The sequence below is a fragment of the Sminthopsis crassicaudata genome, chromosome X, assembly GCF_048593235.1.
Source record: "Sminthopsis crassicaudata isolate SCR6 chromosome X, ASM4859323v1, whole genome shotgun sequence".
Taxonomy (NCBI): domain Eukaryota; kingdom Metazoa; phylum Chordata; class Mammalia; order Dasyuromorphia; family Dasyuridae; genus Sminthopsis; species Sminthopsis crassicaudata.
In genome coordinates, this window is record NC_133623.1 from 860,486 (window position 1) to 887,179 (window position 26,694).

A 26,694-nucleotide genomic window follows, 5' to 3' on the forward strand; every position below is an offset into this window, starting at 1 on the left:
GCTAGACTGGGGTCAGACCGCATGTGGAGTGTTTTGTTGTGGGCTTGTCTTTTGGGGGAAGGACACAAAGGGATTAAAGGAAGGTTCTGGAGATCAGGCTTAGATTTGTTACCAGACACTTTGGAGACCCCGCACTTGACAGCCGAACTGAAACTGCTTGGCTCCAGGATTTAGTAAAGGGGACCTTAGCCTTCATGGAAGAACAAAGCCTCGATTTGCTCCTGAATAGAAGTTTGACATGGCTTCGTATCACAATGATCTCAGCACATTTTTGCCAGTCCAAAACATTGCTTCTAGTTCAGTTCACTGCCACAACCTTTGATTCTCTTTAACTATGTCCTAACCCTAAATGTCTCCTCTTCCGCACCCTAACTCAAACTGTTGGCTGTTTTTCCTCCATCCTTGAGGGAGGGGGTGTACAGGAAGTCCCACTCAACCCTATCTCACTATTGATTGGATTGATGGAAAAGCAATACTAGCCTGTGTCGGATAAGTTGTAACCCTGCCTTATTTCCCCACAGAGTTGGGGCGGTAAGGAAAACGGCTTCGGACTTGCAGAGTGTTGTCGAGACCTGCATATGTTGGTGAGTTGGTCTTTCCGTTTGGTGTGTCCCTCTTTTTGATCTGGCTGTGAGGGAGCTATGGCCACTTTTAAGAGCCTGAGGGCACTTTGACTCCTGGACTGAAATGAATTCTGGGGGAATCAAGAAAACACTTGGGCCTACGTTCAGGGGATGTTTGTGGGGATGGCTGTACTGTGTTCTGGCTGTGCACAATTCCTCCCAGAGTGGAGTTTGTCTGACAGCCAGACCTGGAAGAGAGACCAGGAATCAAAAGGCCCACTTGATAGTGACCCATTGACATTTTGGCCCTCAGGACTGGTGCAGCATATAATTATACAGCTGCAGAACCCTCTGGGTTTGTTGCGTTAACTTTATAGCGCCTACACTCTCAACAGTCGAGACTCTTTCAGTGTTGACAGTGCTTGTTATTTTGTATGAGTCTGTATTCCAAGACTTGTGTGGTCCCCAGAATACTTGATCCCCTCATCCATTCACTTTGCGCACAGCTCTGCTTTTGGTCGGCTCAGCTTAATGCAGATCTTTACTCAATTCTAAATCTGGCCCAAGCTTGGAGCTCAGTCATTAACCACATGTGTTAATAGCGGGGAGAGTAGCACACTTCCCTTTTCCCTCTCTGTTCTGTCATTCTTAATTCCCTTGAGCACACACACTAGCATACCAATAGGCTGGAGAAGCATTTTTCTTTTTTCATTTTTTAAAACTATTGTTTGATTTTTGATTTCTTGTCAAGTCATTCACTTCCATTTGTCCAATTCTAATTTTCAGTGAATTATTTTCTTCACTTAGGTTTTTTACCTCCTTTTGCATTTGGCCGATGATACTTTAGAAGTTGTTTTGTTCGATGGATTTTTTTCCGTTTCATTTTTTAGGGAGTTGTTTTCTTTAGTATATATTTTTTCCCATTTCATCAAATTTATTTTTGAAGTTTTTTTTTCCTTTTGGCAGTTTCTGCTTCCATTTCCAAGATATTGGCTTTTTCTCCCAGATTTTCATATTTTCCAGCAAGGCTCACATTTCTCTCTTGTCTTTTAAGGTCCTTTTTGAACTCTTCTAAGAGAGCGCTGTGAGCTGGAGAGTAGTTCAAATCCACCTTTGGGGCTTCATCTGAAGGCATTTTGCCTTTGCCCTCCTCTTTTGGGTTTGTGTTCTGTTCATCCCTGTCTCTGTGGTAGTTCTCTATGGTCAGAGCTTTTTTTTTTTTTTTTTTTTTTTACTTTTTTTGCTCATTTTTAGAGGTTGAGGTCAGCTCTTGGGGCACAGGCAGGATTGCCCTCAACTTCCCCTGAAGGGTGACAGGGGCTTCTTGCTTGCTATACTGGGGTGAGTGCTGCAGGCTTCCTCCCTGCACTAAGAGGCCTGAACAGGACCTGAACAAGTCCTACCAGTTATACTGGGTTCAGTGACTCACATTTTGCCTTTGTGGTTGCGTGTGGCCTATGCTGGACTGCAGTTCCTCCCTGACCAACTGAAATAGACCGTTTCCAACACCCTTCCAACATATCTTAAGCTTAAAAATGAGTACACTTTGAAGGTTTGTGAATTCTGTCACTCCAAAATCTGTTCAGAAGCATCCATTTTTTTGGATCCATCAGAACAGCAATGAATTTATCTGGGGACTGAGAGTGGATCATAACATAGTTTCTCTGGCTCCAGAGGGCTTTCTTCATCCCAGGTCTATTGGAATTGGCCTGAGTCACCTCAGTGTTGAAGAGAACCAAGTCCCATCACAGTTGACCAATCTTTCTGTTGCTGTGTTCTTTTGGTTCTGTTCACTTCACTCGTGTAAGTCTCTCCAGGCTTCTCTGAAATCATCCTGTGGATCGTTACAGAAACAATAATATTCTATAACATTCACTACCATAATTTATTCAGCCATCCTCCAAACGATGGGCGTCCACTCAGTCTCCAGTTTCCTTGCCACTACAAACAGGGCTGCCACACACATTTTTGCACATGTGGGTTCTTTTTCTTTTTTTTTTTTTTTTTTTTTTTTTTTTTTTTTTTTTTTAATAACAAACACTGATGGCTCAAAGGGTATGCATAGTTTGTTGTTTTCAAATTGTCCAGAGCCTTTTTTTTCCACAGATAAATTCATTGCTGTTCTGATGGATCCAAAAAAATGGATGCTGTTTTTTCTTTGTTCCTCACATTTTTTTTTCCCCCTGGCATCTTCACTGTTGGGGTGACAGGACTTTAAATGATTCTCTCAAGGTTGGGTTCTAGCCTCCTATTAAGCACTTCATACCCAAGACTAATTCTTTTCAAATAGCTTCTACTCTTCAATGCTTCTCTCAAGCTTGATTCTTGTGATTTTACTGTGCCATCTAGGTTATTGATGTGATTTGGGATCCTTCCTCCCCAGGGAATTGTATCTTTATTTAATTTAAGATGTGCATACATGCATATGCAGGGTTAATCCTTAAGATTTTGTTTTATCCTTGGTAAAGACTTTCATGTCCTACCTGTAATTTGCTGGCTCCCTTTCCTACCTGTTGATATGAAAAGTCTCACCCTGTCGCATTAAAGCCCAGTTTGAGGAGGGGATTTGCCGATGGGAAGAACCTTCATGGCGCAATGGTTTTGGAAGATGTAAAGACGTGGCACACTGTGCCTGGAGCTGGGAGTTTTGCCTTGGCCCTGTCCCAACAGTCACCTTCTTCTATGGTATTAATCATTCTCCTCTGCTTTAGCTACCCATCAACCTAACTCATTGACAAAGGGAGGTTCAGCTAGGATTGTGCTCTCTAGGGAGAAAAGACAGGCAAGTGTTCTTCTCTAAAAGAATAACTCCTTGTAACCAGAGGCCCCTCCGGAACCCAGTGACCTCATTGCTCCCTGCTGCTGCCATTATGTCGCACTCACTTATCAGAATTAAGATGGAAGGAGTTACTTACTTTGTTTGCTATACAGTTCTAGCTCCTGTCTGATTGTGTGCTGTGCTTTATACACAGAAATACCCACCCAGTGCAACTACACTACACTTTGAATTCTATGCAGACCCAGGGGCTGAGGTCAAAGTTGAGAAAAGGGTAAGTCTCCTGCTTGTCTGGTAGCATCTGGAATATGCTATCATGCAAATGATTGTCTAGAATACTTCTGTTAAGTAGGGAAAGGGTCTACAGGTAACTTGCCAGCTTTCAAGCTTGCCCCCCAGCGAAAAGTCTCATTGCTGTCACCATTCCACAAGGGATTCCTTTGACAGGCTTTTCTTGAAGTGGTTTGGTAATAATTGGAGAAGGCAGAGCCACTTTCCTCACCTATATAGCCAGGCTTTTCTCTGGGAAAGTGTATTGTACAAGGACCATCATGCTCCTGCCACCTGTGTCACTGCCTGTTGGCTTAAAGCGTCAAGGTTAGAAGTAGATGTTGAAATGCAGCAGATTGGTGCGATTGATTTGTTAATATAAAGTTATATCACTATCATTTGTACTTCTTTACTGCCTTCTAAAAGCTAGTCGAATGCGTAGTGTCCAGAGTTTATGCACAAGTAAGGTGATGAGGGTATATTGGGCGCAGAGTCCATTAGAAGCAGGGTGTCCAGAAGAAGAGTTTGATTGGGCACAGCTCTGTGTCTGCCTACTAGCCAGTAGTCGAGGTTGTGGGCCAGAGGAGCCTGTTGTCCAAGAAAGGCCCTTTCTTGACTCTGCTCAATCTTGAGTTAGGGTGGTCGTGCTGCCAATTCCCTCATCCCCTTACTTTAGAATACCACTGCCCCATTGAAGGGGAGAGCTAGTAAAGTCGACAGCATCTTCTTACCGGTTTCTACTCTTCCTCTTAGACTCCCAGCAATACACTACATTACATCCACATAGAGCAGCTGGACAAGGTAAGAGAAGTCCCCGCAACATCAATAGTCCAATTGTTGTGACTCATTGACTGCTTGGATATTAACTGTGGTCTATCTCAACCCCACCCCTGCCCCCCTTCTCTCTAATATAGATTTCAGAAAGCCCCTCTGAAATCATGGAATCACTCACGAAAATGTACAGCATCCCAAAGGATAAGCAGGTAGCGTATTGTCTCAGAATGGGTCCCTGAGTTGGGAAGGGATCGTTAGCAAAGTTCATGCTCACATATATGTTGTGGTGTGGCGTTTTTATTGGGTTCCAAGCAGAATGATCTCTGAGAAACAAGTTCAGTAGGTCATGTCGGAGAACTACCCCTACATGAGCTGGTGTTGGACCCAGTCTCTTGTGTCCCTTACAACCTCTTTGGGCTGTCTGAAGGCAGCAGGTAAGAATGGACTGCTTTGCTCTTCACAGATGCTGCTGTTTACACACATCCGGCTAGCCCATGGTTTTTCCAATCATAAGAAGAGATTACAAGCTGTTCAAGCCAGACTACATGCAATATCTATATTAGGTAAGGTTTCTCAGTGATTGATTGATGAAGTGAATCACCGCCTTCTCTTGTGCCCCTCTCCCCCCACACTCTCTGGTCTGTGATGCACTTTGGTGGATTAGCATCCTTATTACAAGCACTGAGGTCCCTGTTGGACTGAAGGAGGGTTCCAGGGGCTTTTTGAGACGGATAGTTTTAGTGGGCGGCCATGACGGGGACATGTGGGGGCTTGAACAAGCAAGTGCTTTTCTATAGCCTTTTTTTTTCTTTTCTTTTCTATGTCCTTAAAGGAGTTTGAGACCAGATTTCTCCTCACTCCCTGGTCTTGGTTGATCCTCATGGAGTGACCAGTGGCCTTTGCATGCAGCTTTCTATCCAGGGCCCAGTTAGTGTTTGTTAAAACCACTCATGTGTCTTGGACTGTTTAAATTGCATTGCGGGGCTTCAGTTTCCTGGCCAGGGTCAGTGGTATCCCAGATACTTTGGTTGGCCTTACGGAGGTGTTAATTATCAAGGGGAGAGAAAAGAACAGATGTTCTACTTGAGGGTGATGAAGATGGGGCATGGGCCAGGAGAAAGACCCTTAGCCTGTTAGCTCTTGGCATTTTCTTGAGCAGTCCCTTGTGCCCGAACCCGTTCAGCTTTCTCCACTCTTCCTCTCCTTCTGCTTTCCCCAGCTTCCTTGAAGTCTCAACTGAAATTCCAGCGTTTGCCTTCCCTCTTGAAATTCTTAGTAGCCTAGCTTGTCCTTAGAGATTGGTTTGCTCTTATTGTCTTCCTATTTAGATTGTGAGCTCTTCAAGGCCTCTCTTTTCACATCCTCAGCATTTAAATACAGTCCCGGCCCATGTAGTCACTTAATAACTTTTGGTTGATGATAAAGGAAGGATGGGAACACACGTTTATTAAGTATCCACTCCATGCCGGAACAAGATAATTTCATTCCATCTGCCCAATAACCCTGGCTTATAGTTCCAGTTCTTTCCCAGGGTTCCAGAGTTAGGAAGTTGGATTTTAACTCTGGTCTTCTGACTCCAGGCCCGGCTCTCCATCTACTGTGCCGGCTAGCCCTTCCATATAGTAAGGCTTGACTTGTACATTTAAATCTTTTTACTTGGGTAGTGAAAGGTGAGTAAAGAGCAGGAGGAGGAGTCAGCAGTGCCTCTTTGCAGAATTTCACAACCTTCAGTGTTGGCTTTGCTGTTGTGATGAGGTGTCGGTCCAGACGCTAGCAGTCTTGTTTTACAGAATTAGGTAGCAGAAAAGAGAAAGGAATCCAGTGGTATCGTATCAGCTGAGCAAAATTGAACTGCAAATCAATACAGCCTGGCTGGGGAAGAAACCAAGCAGCCCAAATGCCTTGGGGAAAGGATTCACTAGTTAATAAAAATGCTGTGAACACTGCAAAGTGGCAAGCTTCCTTAGCCTGGCGTCTTCAATTGTCAAGCACCATAAATTCTGAATGTCTCTCATAGTCACATGAGCGAGCTCAGAATAAGAAAAAGCCAAAGTAAGGATTTAATACTTTAAAAATGGTTTATCAAGTTGGTAATTTAGATATGGAAAAAATCTACAGCGTAACCTGAGCCATTCTGCAAAATATAAGTAGTTAAGGGATTTGCTCAAGGATCCGAAAAGGATTTTAGTTGTTTTGTCGTTTTCGTTTCCAAATGTTTCCCCCAGACCCTCTCCTCAGCTGACCAGCGAGGTCATCCAGAAAGAAGAGGTAGTGGGCAGAAGATCAGAGTGCCAGCCGCTCTTGTCTCAACCCCACCCCCAACCCCCACCTTTTTCCCCTGGGCATAAGGAAGAGCCCTGTATTTGCTCCACTTCCTCTGGAGACTCGTGTTGGTTCTCATTTCCTGGTGTTGATCTTTTCCCTTTCACCTTCCAATCCACCTGGAGGAGGTTTTCCTAATCCTCCAGTTGATAGTAATCTTTCTTCACACCATACAGCCCAATCCATTTAGACATGCCTCTACTTTTGGCCCTTCTCCTTTGTTCCTGGGTCATGACCCCAACCCCTCTTTGGCCACAGCTAGGAACCTTTTCCATCAGATTGGGGCAGCTTGGAAGTGGCAGTGTGGTTTTGTCCTGGGATCGATCGTCATGTACACAGTCACCATAAGAAGGCTTTCCCAGCTAACATTAAAGTGTAGCCAGTGATAGAAAAATTGAGCCCTTCATGCTCTTTATTTCCCTATTGTGGGCAGAGGTGTTCTTCTGGCCTTAGTCAGAGAGCAGCATGTGAATGGCATTTCTACTTTGGGCAGTTTAACCTTTTGGTCTTTTTCTTGACTCTCTGTTTTTCCTTTTGCAGTATATTCCAACGCCTTACAAGAGTCCGCAAATAGCATCCTGTATAATGGGTTGATAGAGGAGTTGGTAGATGTCCTTCAAATAACAGATAAACAGCTCATGGTAGGCTTTCCTCTTCTTGATTTTGTTTGTTCATCTGTATTGTGGGCATTAAATTGCTTCTCCAATTCTGGCACCGAAAATAAACATAAAACGTAAAAAGATTAAGAGCACGACAGTCAGAGATTCTCCATTTGGAATTGGTAAAGACTTTAGAGAGCTTTAACCTTTTTCAAGGGTGTTTTGTCACCAACTTGGTCCCAAAGAGTCACATGCCCAGGTGATACAACAAGAGAGTAATAGTGGCCATATTCTTGCTTCTCAGCCTAGTAGCCCCTTGGCTTCTGCACAGCCTTGTGATCTCCACTTGTGGTTGGCAGAGCCACCTTGAGGAGATCTTTGGTTAGTTTTCCTGGGCAAGCCAACAAGGAAGCTTAGCGCGTCACTTGTCTTTCTGCTTTTGCTTTCCCCCATGTTGAACAGAAGGTTTTGGCTTTTAGGAAAAATTTGTTATCCTATCGTTTTATTCATTTTTCCTGGTGTCGTGAAGTTTGTTTTACTTGCCTAAAACATTCCCAAAGGCCCTGCAATGTACTCATTGACATGGTACAGGTTGAGAGGTTGTGCTTATGTGTTTTTTCTAGGACATTAAGGCCGCCTCTTTGAGGACCTTGACATCAATTGTACACTTAGAAAGGACGCCTAAACTCAGCAGTATTATTGATTGCACTGGCACTGCCTCCTACCATGGATTCTTACCTGTCCTTGTACGAAACTGTATCCAAGCCATGATTGGTAAGATTGGGCTATCCCACCCTGAAAGATACTTTCTGGCCATTTCTTTTCCTTGGTATGCCAGAATTCTGGGTTTTTCCTCCCTCTCTTTTGTTTCCCCTCCAGATCCTTCCATGGACCCATACCCTCACCAGTTTGCCACTGCTCTCTTCTCCTTTTTATACCACTTGGCCAGCTATGATGCTGGAGGAGAAGCCTTGGTATCTTGTGGAATGATGGAGGCCTTACTTAAGGTATGTTATATGTTCTTGTGGCTGGGAATAGCAAAAGCTGCCGGGAGACCTGAAGTAGTGAACACGAGAGGCAACCCGGACGCCAGTCCAATAATACTATGGACTCCTCAGAAGTGGAGGCTGCATACCCTGATTGCTATGCCTACATTTGTCTATTTAGGGTTGTGTTAGTCTACCCACATGTAGCTGTCTGTGACGTTGGCTTAGCGCTTCAACTCGCCCTGTATACTCCAGAGGGCATGAGCTTTGGCGCCTGCATCTGCTAATAACTAAGACAAGTTAGCTGTGAAACATTTGAGTCGCCTCGCCTTTGTGGGTGAACCTCTGTGTTCTTGTCTGGAAAGTCTGGGGTTACGTTAGAGAATTCCAGTACATTTACATCCTCTGCTGACCTGACCCATACTGTCAGCTGTGTGTCCATTTCCGGTGGAAAACTCTTTGAACTTTTCATAGGTGATCAAGTTCCTTGGAGATGAACAGGACCAGATAACCTTTGTTACCCGAGCAGTCCGAGTTGTGGACCTCATCACCAACCTCGATATGGCAGCTTTTCAGTCTCACAGTGGGCTGTCGATCTTCATTTACCGATTAGAGGTATTTAGGTGAAATTTACTTACCCCAGTGAATCGCATATGGGCTATTTTTAAAGGCGCCAACCGTAGACTCCTCTTGCTGAAAACGAGTCCTTTTCTTCCCTTTGCTTTCTCCCAGAAGTAGCCTTTGTAATCATACACTCTGAAATTTACTTCTTCCCTTTAATACAGCATGAAGTTGACTTGTGCCGAAAAGAGTGTCCTTTTGTGATCAAGCCAAAGATCCAGAGGCCCAGCACCACCCATGAGGGAGAAGAAATGGAAACAGACACGGACGGTATAGTTACTGCTTAGCACACCAGTGTCATGGAAGTTGAGGGCTGTGAGCTTTGTCCTGTGCTTGAACAGTTGGGGACCTGCCTGCTCAGCACCTGTGAACCAAGAAGTTGTAGCCCCGTGCAGTGCTTCCTTTCTTTGTCCTTTGTTCCTGTAGCCACAGAAGGTTATTTGTTTTCAGCTGTTCTATTGAACTTCCCCTCTCGATGGTTTATCAGATGTGTAGTGAGTGCACTGCTTAGAGGAACAATTACCTGGAAGGGAATTAAAAAAATAGCCAGAAAGATCTGGACAGACTAATTGGGATAAGGAAAAGTATCTTATCAAGGTCTTTGTCCGTGTTATAAAAAATTTACATTCAAAGCACCAGCAAGAGTGTTGGCTCAGAAAGATCTGGGGGACTAAAATTTTTCGTACAAGCTCAGTGTGAGTTGACATGGAATGGCCTTGGAGATCCCCAAAGAAAATGTGATCTTTGGGGCCATGTTGCAGGGAAGGTAGGGAGATGAAGTTTTGTTAGACTCTGTCTTCTTTGGGCCCCACGTGGAGCACTGTCACTTGGATTGAGGACCACTTTTTAGCAAGGCCATGACCAGAGCATGAATTGATGAAACTGAGACTGCTCAGTATGGAGAATGACAGGCTTTCAGAGTTGAAAGGAACCTCCTTGGAATCCATTCTTTAACCTCCTAAGGGAGTCATCTTCTAGGCTTTGCTCAAGGACCCGCTGAGAGAGGGGTCTGTTCCAACCCCGCTCCGGAGGGTTCAAGTGTGAGATGGTAGAAAATCCTCCTCTCAAGCTCTTTGGGTTAGAAAGATTTTATTTAGATGTGGACAGCATTTAATCCCATTCACATAGTTGTGGTTGAGAGCTGTGCCAGGCCCAGTTCACAATGGCCTCGGGCACTCGTTCCTTTTTATTGGCTTTGATTTTGTTTGGTGATTTACCCCTGTCCTCAAACCCTGCACTCTGTGAGATAGGATTTCGTGTGTGACTTGAGTTCAATCCTTAAATGATGTGCTCAGAGGGTTCTCCAATGCCTATCACACAGAGGCTTAAGAATACAGGGGGACTTCTGGACCTCTGGTTTGGGTGTGACTCGTGGCTTCTTGTTTTTGCCTTGTCTCCGCCCTGGGCAGTAAGGAACGCCTGGCGCATGCTCTCTTATCTATCAGGGATCTGTTCTTCTTGGCTGACCGAATTCCGATGCCAATTCTTTCATTACCTCTCTCTTGTTTTCTCTGCCTCAGATTTGCTTTAGAGCTTCTTGTGTGGCTCGCTCATTGTCCCTCTTGTTTGGACTCTCGTTTTTCTTCTTTGTGCCTTCGATTCCACGTGCTAAATTGCCTTAGCTTGTCATGGTCACCAAATAAGGGGCCTGGAGATTTGAGATGTTAATGTACTGGAAATCTGGCTCAAACTTCCCAGGCTTGCCCTTACCAAACACTTTTTGGGATGGTCCTGAGAATATTACTGTGAATCATTAGAAAGTCATTCACAAGGGGTATCTAGGAATTCCTCGTCTCTTATCTGGCTTTCATTTAGATCATCTGCTTTGGAAAACTGAGTTTTCTGCATTGAGAGTTTTCTCTCACTTTATTTTTTCTTCCCCCCCTCCCTCCCCTTTCCCCACCCTATTTCTTCCTCAGTTGCCGAAGTAGCCATGGAAAGCAGTCCAGGCCCATCCACCGCTTCAGTAGATCCCCGACCTGATGTGGAAACAAGGTCCCGGGCTCCCAGCATCAGCGGCAGCATCATGCTCCCTCCCCGTACTGGTGTGTAGTCTGACATGGTATCACTGGGCACAGCTGCTTTTGATTTGCAGAAGAGAATTGGTCATTAAAATTGGGGGATCTCCAAGTTGTGAGGGACTTAGAGGGTTCTGGCTGTTGGATTCCCTGACTTCAATTTCTGGTTGAAGTAGTTGAGGCGAAGACTCTTGCCTGTTGGTGAAGACTGAGCTCTGTACACCTAGACATCCATCTTCTTTCCGTCGGGGCACGTAGACGTCCTTCCACATCTCGCCAGCTCATCTTTCTAACATGCTCACTTGAGGTCACAGGGAACAGAATGGGACAGAACACTTACGATAAGCCTCTCTAGTATAAGCATTTAGCAGCTCACTTTGTCTTCTCTATTTGATGCATTAATGGAATCATGGGGTGTTAAGATTGGCAGAGGACCTCAGCGGTCCCATGAGTGATCTTCAGCCTTCACTTGAATTTCTCCACGAATGGGAATCTAAAACTTCTGGAGGCCACCCCTTCCACTTGCAGACAGTTCTGATTGTTGGGAGGCTTTTCTTTACATTAAAGTTTCAATCTGTATCTTTCCCTTTCCCCAAGTGTTCGCGATTTCTACCTTTTAGTACTGAGCATAAAGTCTTCCTCCTTTTCTACTTGACTCCCTTTTCCAAACTAAACAATCCTGACTTCTTTCACTTGACCCTGATATAGTTTGGACTCTACCCATAACCCTCTTCATTGCCTTCCTTCTGCTGCCTAATTTATCAGTGTTGGTCTTAACGGGTTGCACCAAGAGCCACCAGCGGCTACTCTGGGTGATCTCTGGCCAAAACCGACCAGAGGGCATAGTCCTGAAAGCTGTCCCTCAGCCTAGCCTGCTGACATTAGCTGCTTGGCTCGCTCACACTGTTAGTATGTCCATTCAGAACCCCAGCCACCAATGATTGTGTCCCCCATCTTGTACCTTGGCAGTTTTTAAATTCAGATACTTTTATCTATCCAGACATTTGTGGATTCACTATTATTAGCTAACCAGCTTTGTAGGAGTTGCCCTGCTGATCAATGAAATACCAAGGGGCCAGAAAAGCAATTTCAGTCATTCGGGTCTGACAATATGCTGTTTTTCTCATTCACAATTTTCCTCCCTTGAAAGTGGTGAGGGGGACGTTTTTTCATTCCTTCTTTGGAGGCAAGATTAGTCATTAGAAATAGTTCTGAGTCATTTACATTGCTGCAGTCATATATATTGTACCTCCCGATCTTTCCTCGGAACCCTCTGTATTCTGCTCTTTGGAAATCTTGGGAACTTGACTGGCAAGTTTACAAACTCTCGGATAGTAGTCATTTTCCCCTGAGTTTCCCATCACTTCTGTCCTATCGGTAAGAATCATCCAGATCAGAATTTGTTTCTTTCTATGACTTTGTGAGGATGGAATTCTGATTACAGTTGCTTTTGGCCTAGACAGTGTCATTTCACTTGGACTTTGTGCACTGTTGGGTGGGTACCCTGTGTGTAACCAGTCTCCTTTCATTTGCCTTTGCCAGGAGTCCAGTGCATTCCTCAACGTGCTGCACTTCTCAAGTCTATGCTGAACTTTCTTAAGAAAGCCATCCAAGACCCAGCCTTCTCTGATGGCATTCGTCATGGTAATGGCTCCACTTGGACCGGATTGTCTTGGTGGGGACTAGCATCTGTAGATTCTCAAGGGTGGCTCCTTTCCAGCGAGGGATCAGTTTCCTGCTGTTCTGGGGCAGCTTTCAAAGACTTGATCAAACATCAGAAAAAATAGAACTAGGATCGGTGTTAGGGGCTACTCTTGGAAAGTTATTCAGACTCCCGTTTGAGGGTCACTCTGGAATGGAGCGAGGCGGTCTTGGCCGTTGGCTGTATTGGCTATCGGCTCAGGCGTTGCTTGTTTCTTCTTAGCCAGCTTTGGGCTCCCAACACATGGAGCTGGCCTGTATGCCAGTGGCACTTTAATTTGTGTTTGAAGACAAAAAAAAAACGTAGGGGAAGAGTATTAGGGGTGGGAGATGGGAAGACATCAAGGAATTCATGGAAATCGGATCCAAGGCCTCAGTGTTGCTTCATCCCCAAACATTAAGCAACAGCGGGCTACGTGCTTGGTGTACTAAGCCAAAGGGAGTAAAGGGCTCAGACTTGTTGAACTTGCTCTTTTGCTTGGTTTGATGTGGAGGGGGATGGAACAGTACAGAATGATGGTCACAGAAAAGTTGGTATTCCCATGGAATTCCATGGGCTGAGCCTTGAAGCATTTTCCTTTTTGTGACTTTAGAGAGTGATTGTAAATGTACCTACTGTTTGTTTTATCTTAGTGATGGATGGCTCTTTGCCTACCTCGCTGAAACACATCATCAGTAATGCGGAATACTATGGACCTTCGCTTTTTCTGCTAGGTAAGACACGTTGGTACCTGCAAAGAATAACTTTGGGTAGTCTTTCCGGGGAGATTTCACTGTCCTGCCTGTTGTGCATTATCAGATTTAGTGCTGGAAGGGATCTTCAAAGAGTTCTTTTTTTTTTTTTTTTTTTTTTTTTTTTTTTTTTTTTTTTTTCCTTTTTTCTTTTTTTCTTTTTTGGTCATGAAACATGTAGAAGATATTGCCTGAGTGTAAAAATAATTTTTAATTGATGTTAAATTTCCTGAATTTCTCCTGAAACCTTTCTGCTCTAGACAGCCATTTCTTACAAAAATATTTAGTGGCGGTTTTGTTTTTAGTTTTGGTTTTGTTTTTTTCATTTTTGTTTTTTAAAGGAAGAATTTTCAAAACTCAACAAAACTAACCGATGGAAAAAAATGACATTATCTACCATGTTCCATTTCTGTCTATTCCCTAGTTCTGTTTTAGCTGGGAGCAGTTATTTTCCCATATTTCTTTATTTTAGGATCAACTTAGGTTTTTTTATGATTTTGCAGCATTTATATTTTTAAGTTTTAATTTAATTAAAATTTTTTCTATTAGCAAAAAATGGCCTTCTCTTCCCTTCCCCCCTACCCCCCAACCACTCCCAGTTGACAAGGAAAGAAAACCAAAACATGAAAAATAATCAAAACAAATTTCAGCATTGGCCATGTCCTAAAAAAATATTTGCCTCCTTCTGCATTCAGAGTCCTTTAGCTATCTGGACATGGGTAGCTGACTTCATCATGAGTCTTCTGGAATTGTGGTTGGTCCCTCCAGGGATTAGAGTTCCTAAGTCTTTCATAGTTGAGTATCTTCACATTATCACTGTTATCATATAAATTGTCCTCGTGGTTCTGCTCACTTCCCTCTGCATCACTTTATAAAGTTTCCCCAGGTTTCTCTTGACACGATCCCCTTCCTCAATTCTTACAGCACAGTCATATGCCTTACTTTGTTCAGCCATTCCCTGAGTGTTATGTACCCGCAGATCGATGTTCCAAGAGGTAGAAGTATTTTCATACCTCCCTAGCTAGAGTTTGGTTTTGTTTAGGAATAATCCTCCTCTTGATCTTTTGTTGTTCTTCTGTTGTGTCCAACTCTTTACTGTGACACTTACTTGGGTTTCCCAATCATGTTTGGGCCTGGTGCGTTTTCTAGATCTGTTGGGAGAAATTCTTTGGGGGAACTGGCTGTCCCGCTTCCTGTTGCTCCAGCATCCTCGATCTCGCAGATTTTGTTGAAGTCATTGCCTTGATTGTTTTCCTGTCTCTGCTTACTTTGCCTTTCAATTACCATTCAATTATCATATTCATCTCTTCCATTTCAAGTGTCTAGAATTTTTATGGAGTCAAATTGAACTTCTTTATATCAGTAGTCAATATTCTTATTGTTTTGTTGACCTATATTTCCCTGAGTACGTTATTGTAAGAAAAAGAAAAAACGCTGAGAAAAAAATGAAGTGGTCTCTGATGTGGAATGTGGTGTTCCCTAGCTCACTTCTTCCTAGTTGGTCCCTGTAGTATACAATACGGTTCCTCCAGTTTGGGATGTTGTCGTTGCCTAGTTCATGCTCTGAGTTTGCTTCACTTGGCTCTGTATTTTTGATAATTCGTTGGTGGTTGGTTTCTGCCCCCTACCCCCAGAATTCTCTTATTAAACAAAGAATTTTGTCATTTGTTCTAAGAATAATTTAGTTAGTGCATCAGAGTGCTTTAACTTTGCTTGGTAACATGGGTATGAATCAGTCTGTATGCCAGATGCTAAAAATATCAAGGAAAAAAAGCTTGAGGGCAGGTCCCCTGACCTCTGGCCCAGCCCCTTTGTGAGGAAATAGTCACCTGTCCTCCTGTTTTCTTGTCCTTTGATTGTAATTATTGGGGTTTGTTTGCCGGAAGAGTAGCGTGTAGCCAGGTTAATACCTATGATGAGTGTTCTCTCTTTGGCACCTTAGCAGCTAGGCCGTTGTTTACTATTTGCCCGAGTTTTTGGAAGGGTCGGCTCCACTACCTCCAGCTCCTGGTTCATCTGAGCCGTTCTTATTGACCACATTGGCCAGTTCCAGGCCCACAGCGCTGAATTCCAAGATCCCATTACCTCTATGTGACACTTGTCTAGGACTAGGGACCCAAGGGGCCCTTAAGGTCTGCAGGAGGGATTAACAGAGGCCTAGGACAAATCATTTGCTGAGGGTGAGACCAAGAGGTCCCCTCGAAAACACCTCTATTTAAAACTTGCAGTTTGTTTGCTGGTGTGGTTAGAATGAAAAAGGGTCATGGCTTCAGTTATATTGCAACTATTAAGAAAGTCAAATATCTATAAGCCCTCTGAGGTAGAGTGAGGAAGGCAGCTTCAGTTGTCAGATCATTTGTCTCCGTTTTTTTCAATTGTAAAATGGGTCTGCGACAGCATCTAAGTTAGGATTGTTGGGAGGATCAACTAAAAAAGTGCCACAAAGCAGGCACTGGATACAAATGCTGCTTCCTGTCCCTTGTTTCAATTTGTCTCAGTTCTTCCAAACCATTCTCTCCTCAGCTACTGAAGTGGTGACTGTGTTTGTGTTCCAAGAGCCATCCCTCCTGTCCTCTCTGCAAGACAATGGACTGACTGATGTCATGCTACATGCACTCCTTATCAAAGATGTAAGTACCTCTTACTTCTTCGCTTCTACCCCCACCTTCTCCTGCAGCCTTCGCTCACATCTATACCCGTGTGTTTCCTTTTTCTGTGGCTGTTTTTGTTCTTAATTCCCCATGATTTGGAGCATTCTTTGGGCTCCCATCCGTACTGCATCCCAGTTCTATATTTTCTTTCTTTTCCTTTCCCAAGGTTCCTGCAACTCGAGAAGTCCTTGGCTCCCTGCCCAATGTGTTCAGTGCACTGTGCTTGAATGCTCGTGGCCTTCAGTCATTTGTGCAGTGTCAGCCTTTTGAACGGCTCTTCAAAGTACTGCTTTCTCCAGATTACCTGCCGGCCATGCGCAGGAGGAGGAGTTCAGATCCCCTTGGTGAGTTCCCATTGCCGGGGTCCCGGTGGGCCACGGCAGCCAGTCCCCTTTTCTCTGCCTCTTCTCTCCCCACACCTACCCCAAAGCTGACTCTGTTCTCCACGTTTGGCAGTTGGTGAATGCCCCTTCCCATCCCCCATTTTCTAACTTTTCTTTGTATGATGTGTTCTTTCTCTCTTTTACTTGGAACAAAGATGTTAAAACACACACACACACAAGGTTGCTTGTAAGTTTAGGTTCTAAGATTATGTCTTAGAACTACTAGGATCTCACTTTGGGTGATGACACTTTGTCTTTCCAATCAGTCGGGCCACATGCCAGCCCCAATAATCCCGTGCAAGTCCAAGCCTCAGCAGCCTCCCCTCCCTGGAGGGGAGAGAGAGAGAGAGTTGTTTTCACAGAAGTGTTGGACTGATCATCCTGAGTTGATAATTCTTCTTTTCCCAACCGTTAATTCATCCTTTTGACCACTTGCCTTCTAGGGAATGCTTTTGTCTGACAGGTTTGTTCATGTTTGTTCCTTATGGATCTCAGAGAGTGGGTTCCGGGCAGAATGATTGGATCCCAGGATTTCTTTCTCAGCTTCAAGTTTGTTCCTTTTAGAAACTTAGGTGTAATTATCCATTGTCCTCTCCAACCCCCTAGTTCTCAGGTTCATCGGGCTTGTTTTCTGTTGTCCTGTAGCCTTGGCATTTTGTGTCCATTTGTAACCAGTTGGGGTCTAGGTTAGACCTCATGTGCTTTTCTGGGCGGTTGTCAAATGGGGATCAGATACTGACTTGGTCTTATAAATTGTTTGGATTCTTGTTTCCCTTATTTCTTTGATTTTTGTTGGTTTGTTTAAATCAATACCAAATAACTTGGATAATTATTACTTTGTCATGGAATTTGCTATCTGGACAAACTCTTCTCCCTTCATTCCTTCATTTAAACATTTTTTTTCCTGTGACATTCTAGACCTGTACTCCCAATTCAGAGGGTTCTTTTATTTTATTTACAAGATGTATGCGTAGGTGATTTTTCAGCATTGACAACTGCAAAACCTTTTCAAGGAAAAGTCCATTCATTCCTATACTCTCAAGTGTTTTTAATACGAATGGATGTTGGATTTTAAATCCAAATGGTTAACTTTTTTGCGTGGGTTATGGAACTCTTTAGCAATCTGAGAAATCCTCTGACTGAACTCTTTTTCAAAATACTTTTAAATAATTTGAGAAAATGATAAATTTCAGTTTGAAAATAAAGAAGAAAAAAATTTTTTTTTTCTTGTGCAAGTGGCGTAGATCCTTTTAGGGTTTTTATATCCCCTCTGGAAAACCCCTTTCCTAAGAGAATTTGAGTGGTAGTTTGTCTACTTCTATGAATTAGCCCATTTGTAATTTGTAGATAAATTTACATAATACTGTCATTTTTCTCGTTGGTGTGATACAAGCATGAGCATTGAATATCCCTCGTCTTTAAAGTGTTGGCATGTTGCGGCAAAGAGGTAGCACAGCAAAAATAGAGAGCACTGGAGTCAGGAGAATATCAATTCAATTCCAGCTTCAGACGATAATCCCAATTACCTGCTTTTTCTCTTCCTCCCCCCCCAACATTTGTGTGTATGGGTGTGTAGGTACATAAATTTCAGTATATAAAAGTTTTATAATTATTTTCTATGGTGTTGGTATACATTTCCTCCGTTTTTTTTTTTTTTTTTTGTCTACGGTTTTGAATGCACACTCATTTTCTGTTATTTCCTTTGACTTCCTCACCTATAATATGTTGAGAATTGATCTAAAGGTTTCTAAATGAGCAGGGTGACAATCTTTAAATTAAAATGAAATCCTACTCTCTTAATAGTATCTGTCAACCTTTTGGAGATAGGCTCCTTCTTCCCATTTTGTTGGCAAGTGAAGAGGCTCAGCTGTGTCTGCTTCTGCCTTTGTCTCTCCCAGAAATGGTGGGCCTGTCATTGCTTAGCACTTCAGCCAGCCTAGCTGTAAGGTTCCCGCTTCTGGGTTTGGATTCTAGAGCAAGTTAACATCCTTTGACTGGGCAGCTGAAGGCTTGCTCCTTTTTTGGCCAGTAGTAAGTACCGATCTGCAGAGAATCGGCTAATCTTCCTCGCGGGCGTCGTAATTGGTAACCAAAGAAGCACATCTCTTCTCTCACCCCCCCCCCAAGATATGGATGGTCACTTAGAACTACTTTATGGCCGTGTTGGCCTCGGAGAAAAAAAGAGCTCCTTCTGTTCCATCACATTTTATTAAACCAGCTTTTCTTTTTAAAATAGGTGATACTGCTTCCAACCTGGGCAGTGCTGTGGACGAACTGATGAGACATCAACCAACCCTGAAGACAGATGCTACAACTGCCATCATCAAGGTAGGAGCCATCTCGTATACCAGGGTAGAGAACGTTCTTTTTGGAAGTTGTGGGTGGGTGGGTGGGTGTCTCCCTCCTGGTGCCTTTAGACAGTGCAATCAAGCTCAGGGCTCAGAACCTAAAACTAAACCCCTCAGAATAAGCCAGGTGAAAAGTTTCCCCTCTCCTGCTGAGTAGCTGTTAGGAAAAGACAAAGAGGGTTGTAAAGCATTTTACTTCTTGCTGGCTTGCACCTTGGGGTGAGGAAGAGAAGGCTTACATGCCCCTCTTCAGTTCTTTCATAGTCTCTGAATCCTGACACGGTCTTTTTCTCACCTGGCAGACCTCTTTCCCAAGTGGCTCAGTGACGCTCCAGAGCTTCTCATTGTGGGTTATGTTCCCTTGTTCTGGACTACGAGCCTGAAAAGCTCTTTTCTGAATCCCGTTACCTGCTTTAAGGCTCTGTATCAGACACGGTTCCCACATCATATTCCCGGCCATCTGCACTTCCAGGATTGGCTTTTGTGCGTTTTACCAATTCTGTGCTATTCCTGTCTCTTAGCTGTTAGAGGAGATCTGTAACCTTGGAAGGGACCCCAAGTATATCTGCCAGAAGCCCTCCATTCAGAAGGCAGATGGCACCAGCACGGCTCCTCCTCAGAGAGCTAACCATGCTGCTGAAGAGGCCTCCAGTGAAGACGAAGAAGAGGAGGAGGTGCAAGCCATGCAGAGCTTTAATCCCCCTGCACAGAGTGACACCGACTCAAACCAGCAGTGAGTTTCTCCCATTCCTTCAGCTTTTCTCACTCTATTCCCTCCTGTCTTTTGAAAACCTACTTGTCAGATGCTGGACCTCTGCTCGGTGGACCACTTTGCAAGGTCGGATGCAGTCTTGGGGGATGGCAACTGGGTGGGGTTCTGAGCAGGTCATCCCATTTCATTGTGAAGGAACCCAAAGGGCTGTGTAGGAAGGGTTTACCATCCATTTGGTCCTCAAACCCAACCAGAGACTGCTCAGGTAATGATAGACGGCTGCCTTTTTGTCCTCAGTAGCTTCTCTGTCCCCTTTCTTTGGAACCCTGTCTCATTGTAAAAGGAGGCAGCTGTATAGGGAATAATGTAGTCATGGCACCCTTTCACCTTCACAGGGGAGAGCTTCTTGGAGGGTCCGTGTAGCCAACTGGTTTGTGTCAGAGGCGGGGCTTCGATCTCAGTCCTGCATTGGAAGCTGGTTTCTAGCAACCAGGTCTTGTTGCCTCAAGTGAGATCTTGTATTGCCAATTAGAGAAAAGCAGATTCATCGTGCTTCAAGTTCAGGGGAGGCAGATTATGGGGGGAAGACGAAGACGTTCGGCCTGCCCGTAGTAGGCTGGAACTGTCGAGGACGTAGCAGGGATGCTCACTGGCTGGGAGCTGAGGCTCCAGGTGCATTGCCCAGAGATGACAGGAGCCCAGATGTCTTGAATTTGCTGAGGATCAGAAGCTTAATTTGGGGGGGGGGGGAGAGGTGGCGTGTGTACAGCATCATTTCAAAGCATTCACTTTTTGAAGAGAGGGAGAAGGAAATCCTTACATAGCAACTTTTAAGCTGCCTTCAGTCCTCCCACTTGAGGTTACCGATGTTTCTACATTAACCTCCACCTCCCAGTTATACACCCCTGGGAGCTTTAAGATTCAAGAGTGCTAGATTTCAGGGCCCTCAAAACAGTTCATAAATCTGACCACTATTCTGCTGCTTCTATGAAGTTTCCAGAGTCCCTTTCCTGAGGGTTCTACCCTCTTCTGTTATTAGGGTCAGCCAGGGGAGTCTGCCACTTGGGGAAGCCTCTGGATGTAAACCTTGGTAGATGTCACATCTCCCTGGCCCCATCTCTTTCTCACCCCCAAGCAATCTTTCCCCATGCCTGCAAATATAGGCCTCAGTGTGCCACCTCTCTGCTCAGTTTCTGACCCCATCCATGTTCTAGAAGCATGATTGATCACTAATAGCGCCAAAGTAGGTTCCTTTTATATATTAATGTCAGTCACTTCAGTCTTTGACCTCCCTGAACACGGTCCAGGTTTCCTTACTCCATCCTTTTTTCTGTTTCTTATATTGCAATAATTTTGGAGGTTATTTCCTGGTGAATGAACATCTGCTTAGTTTCTAGTTCTTGGCTGCCACAGAAATGCTCTATGGGTGAAATGTGGGTCTTTCCCCTCTCCAAGCTTTTCAGGATACCTCCCAGTGGGACTGCTGGGCTTCCTCTTTATCCTTTGGCTCCTTCTCTGCTGTCTGTAAACATGCACATATATCTTCCCCATCCATCACAGTAAGAAACCTTCGCTTGAGTCTGCACTTCCTTTCATCTAGCAGAGCATGTCATGTCCCCTTCCCTCTCACATCCAGACTCACCCCATAGTGCATCTGCTCGCTGGTCTCCATCATCTTTGCATTTACTTGCAAATGTGGCTTCTAATCCCCTCTTTTAACAGAAATGGCTCTTGCCAGGGTCACCTTGGAACTTTCTTTTTTAAATACTATCAGTATTTTGGGGTTTCCTTTTGAGGTTTTTCTCCCATCACCTGTTTCTCAGTATTTTTTTTTTTTTTTAAATCACCTTTCCATTATCCCTTGTAATGATGAAAAACAGGAAAAGGGCAGTTCAGCAAAAGTATCCAATGCGTTCCTCCAGTCTGGCTGTGGGGACACGGACGCACACATGTCTTTCTCACAGTCTGTGATGTTCAAAGGTGATTGGTAGGACTTTGGATCTTTAATAAATGAGTGTAGACATCTCAAGGATATGTATATAAAAATTGAACAAAATAGTGGTTTGAAAAGGTCGGGAAATCTCGCGTCTTTCTAAACCTCCACCAAATGTGGACGTGACTCTTGACCTCTTTCCCCAGTTGGTAAAGATGTGGTGACGCTTTGGCATCCTTTCTTACTCCAGACTCTTGGATGTCACAAAGTTCAGCATGTGTGATCGCTTGGAGATCATCCTCCCCTTTCTGACCAGTTGCTCATCGTGGTAGTAGGGGGTTACGCACTTGAATGAGGTTAATGGGCAGGCGGAGAACTTTTGGGGGCTCTTTACTGAGCATCATTGGCAAGGTTGTCCCTGGCTGTTTCTTTGGCAATTCATTCAGGATTCTCAAATGCTAAATGACAATTCTGCTGCTGAGGTTGGATACTGAACAGACCTTTGGTCCCGCTATGGCAAGATTTCAGGCACGTGGCTTTGAATCGTGATGCTCCTGCTGTTCCTTGCTTCGCAGTTAGTCCTCGGTGGGAGTTTGGCTAAGCCTTTTTAATCTGCAAAGCATGGCTTTGATGTTGAAGGTCAAGACGACCGAGACTCTATCTTTTGTTTTTAAATTTTAGAATGTTCTTTATCTGGATGAACTAGCACCCTAATTGTTTGAGATGAGATTGGCAGGGGGGAACAAAGGGGCTTGTTGAGCTTGCCATTGTTTAGTGCAGCTCTCGATGCCATAATTTTTTGTTTTTCTGGGTTCCATTTGGTGACCTCATTTAGGGCTTTTGCAGATCAGTTTGGTTTTATGATGAAATTGGCTGGAGCTACCTCAGCAATCTGGGGCCATTGCCCAAGGTCCATTGGTGCTCTGACCTACCCCTCCACCCTGCCTTCCCATCCATTTGAGCCTGCCCAAGAGCTGCCAGCTTCCCCAAGCGGCTCTGGCTCTGTTGTTGCACTCTGCTGCTTCACCCCTTCTCTAATTTGCTGCCAGATTCTGTTATGCCTGTAAATGCTTTATTCTGCCTGGAGTTGCATTTTCTTCTGCTGCTTAATCCCTTCTGAGGAACAGCCTCCAGAATGGGAAATTTGTTTCCGTTGTTTTGTTGCTCTGCTTCCTTCCTTCCTACCTAAGTCTAGAAAGCTTTGTTTTGCGTCTTCCAGGAATGAACCTTTATTGATCAACGAAGCTTCGTTGATCAGTACTTCTTTGATTTTCTCCTGCATGTCAGTGTTTTGTTTGATTCGTTTTCTCCCTTTGGCCATTGCCTGGTCCTTCGTTTCCTATTGATGTTGGTGCCTCTTTGCCTGGCAGATGAGTTGGCCGGGTGTTTTTTGGTACTGTGGGAGCATAAGAACAACAAGGATGTGGAGGGAGAGGTCCCGAGAAGGACCTGAGGTCAGGAAAATTGGAAGCTCAGCATCTTTTTTCCAGTCTGTGCCTTGCCTTTGTGCCGAAAATACTTTCTGATCTTGTCTTGCTTCCCATCTTGGCTAAACCCCGAAGTGAGAACGTGCTGTAAGGTACTGTGCTGTGTGCTGTATGTGCGTGGTGCACATTGGCCCTCAAGTGTGTTTCTTTGTTTCCTGCTTTGAGGGGGAATTCTGGAAATTTTCTTTTTCTTTTTCACCATTTATTCCTTTTAAAATGTCTTACTGCTCATAGTAAGACTTTAAAAACTGTTTCTATAATTGCTATTTCTAATTGTTTCTCAAGTTTGTTTTTAAATTCGTGTGTGCTTATGAAGCGGTCTTGGAATCAGACCGTCTCCTGTCTCCACTTTGCTCTCAGTGTTGAAGTGTTTTCTTCCTCCTCCAGGGTTGTTGGAACAGAAGAACGGGTTCCCATTCCCCTCATGGATTACATCCTCAATGTGGTAAGCTGATCCAGTCTTGCTCCTTGAGAAGGGGGGTGGGCAAACCCTTACGGAGAGAGATAAGATGATACCGTTTTACCCCTCTCTCCCCGACAATCCAAGGAGCAGAGGGCAAAAGGTTGTGGGAAGAGGGGTAGCCAGGAAGTGGCTCCTGCTTCTATCAGCTTCGATCCATGAGTCATTTGGTTTATGTGATGCCAGATGCGAATGAACGCCGCTCCAAAACCTCTCAGGCATCCATTTTCAGATGTAAAAATATGATTGGGGATGGGGTACAGTGCTACTAAGCAGTCCTAACATACTAAGAGAGGATTTAAGTCTTTAAATTGGCTGAGGTCTCCATTCATCATCTTAATGTGATTCACATCGAGGTCCCGTTGCCTTCGGTTTCTCATGGTCGCCATTCTTGGGGTTTGGGGTTGGTGGGCTTGAGTGTGATTATCCGTGAGTAAATGACATTGGCTTGGGGACTAGCTGGATTTCTTAAGCGAGTCCTTACCTGCTCTGTTTCCAAATAGAATTTTGTTTGCTTTTTTTGTGTCTAGATGAAGTTTGTGGAATCCATTCTTAGCAATAACACGACAGATGACCACTGCCAGGAGTTTGTGAATCAGAAGGGCCTGCTGCCTCTTGTCACTATCCTGGGTCTCCCCAACTTGCCCATTGACTTTCCCACATCGGCTGCCTGTCAGGCTGTGGCAGGGGTCTGCAAATCCATACTGGTAAGGTCCAGCACAGTGGTGATCTCCCTACCCACAAGGCCTTTTGACGTAGTGGAGGGAGCTTACAATAGTCTTGCTCATCTTACATGTCATTTAATGAAAAGCTCCATCATCGCTTTCCTTTACGAATGTCTTTTTAGCACGTTGGTTTTGGAAAAGTGAACCAGTGTAACCGCGCCCATTTTGCACTTTGGCTTGTATTTCAGAACCGAGATTGGTGGTTGCATTTCTTTTGATCTCAATCTGCTTTTGTTGTGGGGTTTTTGGGGAAGACTGCTACACTGATGGCAATTTTAAGGAGGGAGAACTTTTTGATTCTCTCTCCAAGTCTTTTTTTTTCCCTCTTTATTTCCCTTTCTTCTTAGTTCTGTTCTAATTATTTTGCACTTGGCATTTATTCAAAACTGATTTGACTTCCTTGGAAAAGATACATCGCTTTCATATTGTGCTCAGTGCAGATGTCCATACCATCTCACACACACACAATGGCCTTTCAGGAGCATTCTTCTGCATTTGTTGTAACAAACTTCAAATGACTGCAAAGGATCAACCCAGAAAAATTGGAGAAATTTGGGAGAGAATTCATAATGAGCCCAGGAATAACAGAGAAAAACCTAAAAGGTTAAGTTAACACTTAGATCAAAAGCAATGTTAATGCAAGTAACCTAAGTGGATCCCCAGTTACATGCAAAACTCAATTTTTAACATTTAAAGAATTTTGCGTTCCAACGTCTCTTCCCTCCCCACACCCCTGATTGAGAAGACAAGCCGTTTGATATGTTATACTTGTGTAGTCATGCAAAAACATTTCCGTATTACTCATATTGTTGGGGGGGGGGGAGAAAGTGAAAAGGGAGGGAAAAGTCAGCTTTGTTCTGTGTTCGGGCACCATCGATTCTTTCTCTGGAGACTGGACAGCATTTTTCATCATAAGTCCTTCAGAGTTGTGTTGGGTCAAGTCCAACCAGTATGGAAAAAAAAAGTTTGGTACTAAGTAGCAAAATCAACTAAACTGTTTCATTGTCTTTGATTTGGCAGGCCTCCTGCATGGGCTACATAGGGTAGAGAGATTTGGCTGAAGTAAAGGTCCCATATTCGTTCCAGTACTTTCTGTGACAGAGAAAATAGGCAACACAGTGAGCAGGATGATGGAACAGAAAGTAACCCTAAGAGATACCTGGCGCTAATGGGTCTGAAGCTTCCCATCACTCCCATTAAACGGGCAGGGCTATCTTAAGATCAAAACTATCAGTATTGGGAACCATGTAGGCTCGTTGATGTACCATTGGTGGACAATGAATTGTTATTTCTGTTAAGGAGAAATAGTAGGGTGGGAACATGGGCATGGGAGCCACCCAGACAGATGATTCAGCTTAGTCGCTTGTCCTGGAAAATCCTGTTAGTCTCAGTTTAAAAAAAAAAAAATAAAGTATTCAAAGTAAGTCAAATACAAATGAGAAGGAGTCAGACACTTTTCCCTCCCAGCTGTCTTTGTCATCTGTGGCTCTGTTCTTGTTCTTCAAGCCCTTTGACATTGAGCAATTTTTTATTTTTCTCTTGGGGAAAGAAGCAAGCAAATTAGAAAAGATGGGTGAATTACCTCCTTGTTCACATGTGGACAGGACTAGAGAATGTGCTTGAGGATCCCTGGGAAGCTCGAAGGAGCCTGGTCTTGACATTTGCTCCCCATACATGACAGCCCCCCCTCTCCTTTGGATGGGCCCCTCACAGCAGCAAGGTTGTGTGTCTTTTTATTCTGGATTTTCAGGTTCAGGTCCCTCCAGGATATCCTTTTTTAGTATTTGCTAAGGAAAGAACTGGTATCAAGAGAGACAAAACAACTGGGAGAACACTGTATTCATTGGTCACCACATTGAAAAGCCCCCAGAACACAGTGACCCATTAGAGTTCTAAAGGTTTGATGAGCAAACCCAGTTCCCTCCTTGGGAGAGACGTGTAAACTGTGCCTGCGTTCCTGTGATGCTTTGTTTTGCTTCTTTTCGAAAGAAAATTGGGAAGGGAAGCAGGGGGCCGAGTTGTTTGGATCTGATGTTGAATGTTTCGAATGCATTCAATTTATGATGTTTAATGTTTAAAAGAAAAATGTCAGTGAAATATCGTAATCATTGGGTTGTTTCTTGCAGACTCTGTCTCATGAACCCAAAGTCCTGCAGGAGGGCCTTCTGCAGCTGGACTCTATCCTGTCTTCTCTGGAACCTCTGCACCGGCCAATCGAGGCCCCTGGAGGATCAGTGCTTTTGCGGGAGCTCGCCTGTGCTGGCAATGTTGCCGATGCCACGCTTTCTGCCCAGGCTACCCCTTTACTGCATTCCCTGACAGCTGCTCACGCCTACATCATGATGTTTGTTCACACATGTAGGGTCGGTCAGGTAATGAGATCCTTTGAAACGAATGTGCTGTTTGGGAACTCAGAAATGCCCTCCAATCCCTGTTGGGGTGCGTTCTTGACACCAGGGTGTCTGCTTTCTTGGCAAGTTGCTACAAGGGAGGCTAATTTTTCCTGATTAAAAAGAAACTGGCAGGACTATTAGCTTACAGTGTTTGGTTTCTCTCCATAGCTTTTCCTGTTTAGTCTATTTGAATTTTTTCTGATTGAGAGTGACAAGTGGGCTGGTTCAGATTATGATGTA

At 44.2% G+C, this 26,694-nt stretch overlaps 1 protein-coding gene across 16 annotated transcripts in view; it reads left to right on the forward strand.

The window, feature by feature from the left end:
- HUWE1 (HECT, UBA and WWE domain containing E3 ubiquitin protein ligase 1) overlaps window positions 1-26,694 on the forward strand; it is a 96,923-nt gene that overhangs the window by 27,901 nt on the left and 42,328 nt on the right. For 12 of the 16 annotated variants that reach the window (XM_074277810.1, XM_074277816.1, XM_074277820.1 and 9 more), the window contains exons 7-26: window positions 522-584; window positions 3,536-3,613; window positions 4,363-4,410; window positions 4,524-4,592; window positions 4,847-4,946; window positions 7,246-7,346; window positions 7,928-8,078; window positions 8,184-8,311; window positions 8,765-8,905; window positions 9,076-9,181; window positions 10,831-10,956; window positions 12,472-12,573; window positions 13,264-13,344; window positions 15,886-15,992; window positions 16,180-16,357; window positions 18,633-18,724; window positions 19,266-19,477; window positions 23,264-23,321; window positions 23,867-24,043; window positions 26,188-26,433. In XM_074277810.1, coding sequence (XP_074133911.1) covers window positions 522-584; window positions 3,536-3,613; window positions 4,363-4,410; window positions 4,524-4,592; window positions 4,847-4,946; window positions 7,246-7,346; window positions 7,928-8,078; window positions 8,184-8,311; window positions 8,765-8,905; window positions 9,076-9,181; window positions 10,831-10,956; window positions 12,472-12,573; window positions 13,264-13,344; window positions 15,886-15,992; window positions 16,180-16,357; window positions 18,633-18,724; window positions 19,266-19,477; window positions 23,264-23,321; window positions 23,867-24,043; window positions 26,188-26,433 — 2,364 coding nt within the window. The remainder of the gene's footprint in view (window positions 1-521; window positions 585-3,535; window positions 3,614-4,362; window positions 4,411-4,523; window positions 4,593-4,846; window positions 4,947-7,245; window positions 7,347-7,927; window positions 8,079-8,183; window positions 8,312-8,764; window positions 8,906-9,075; window positions 9,182-10,830; window positions 10,957-12,471; window positions 12,574-13,263; window positions 13,345-15,885; window positions 15,993-16,179; window positions 16,358-18,632; window positions 18,725-19,265; window positions 19,478-23,263; window positions 23,322-23,866; window positions 24,044-26,187; window positions 26,434-26,694) is intronic. The other 4 variants (XM_074277822.1, XM_074277825.1, XM_074277823.1 and 1 more) reach the window with 1 other exon arrangement.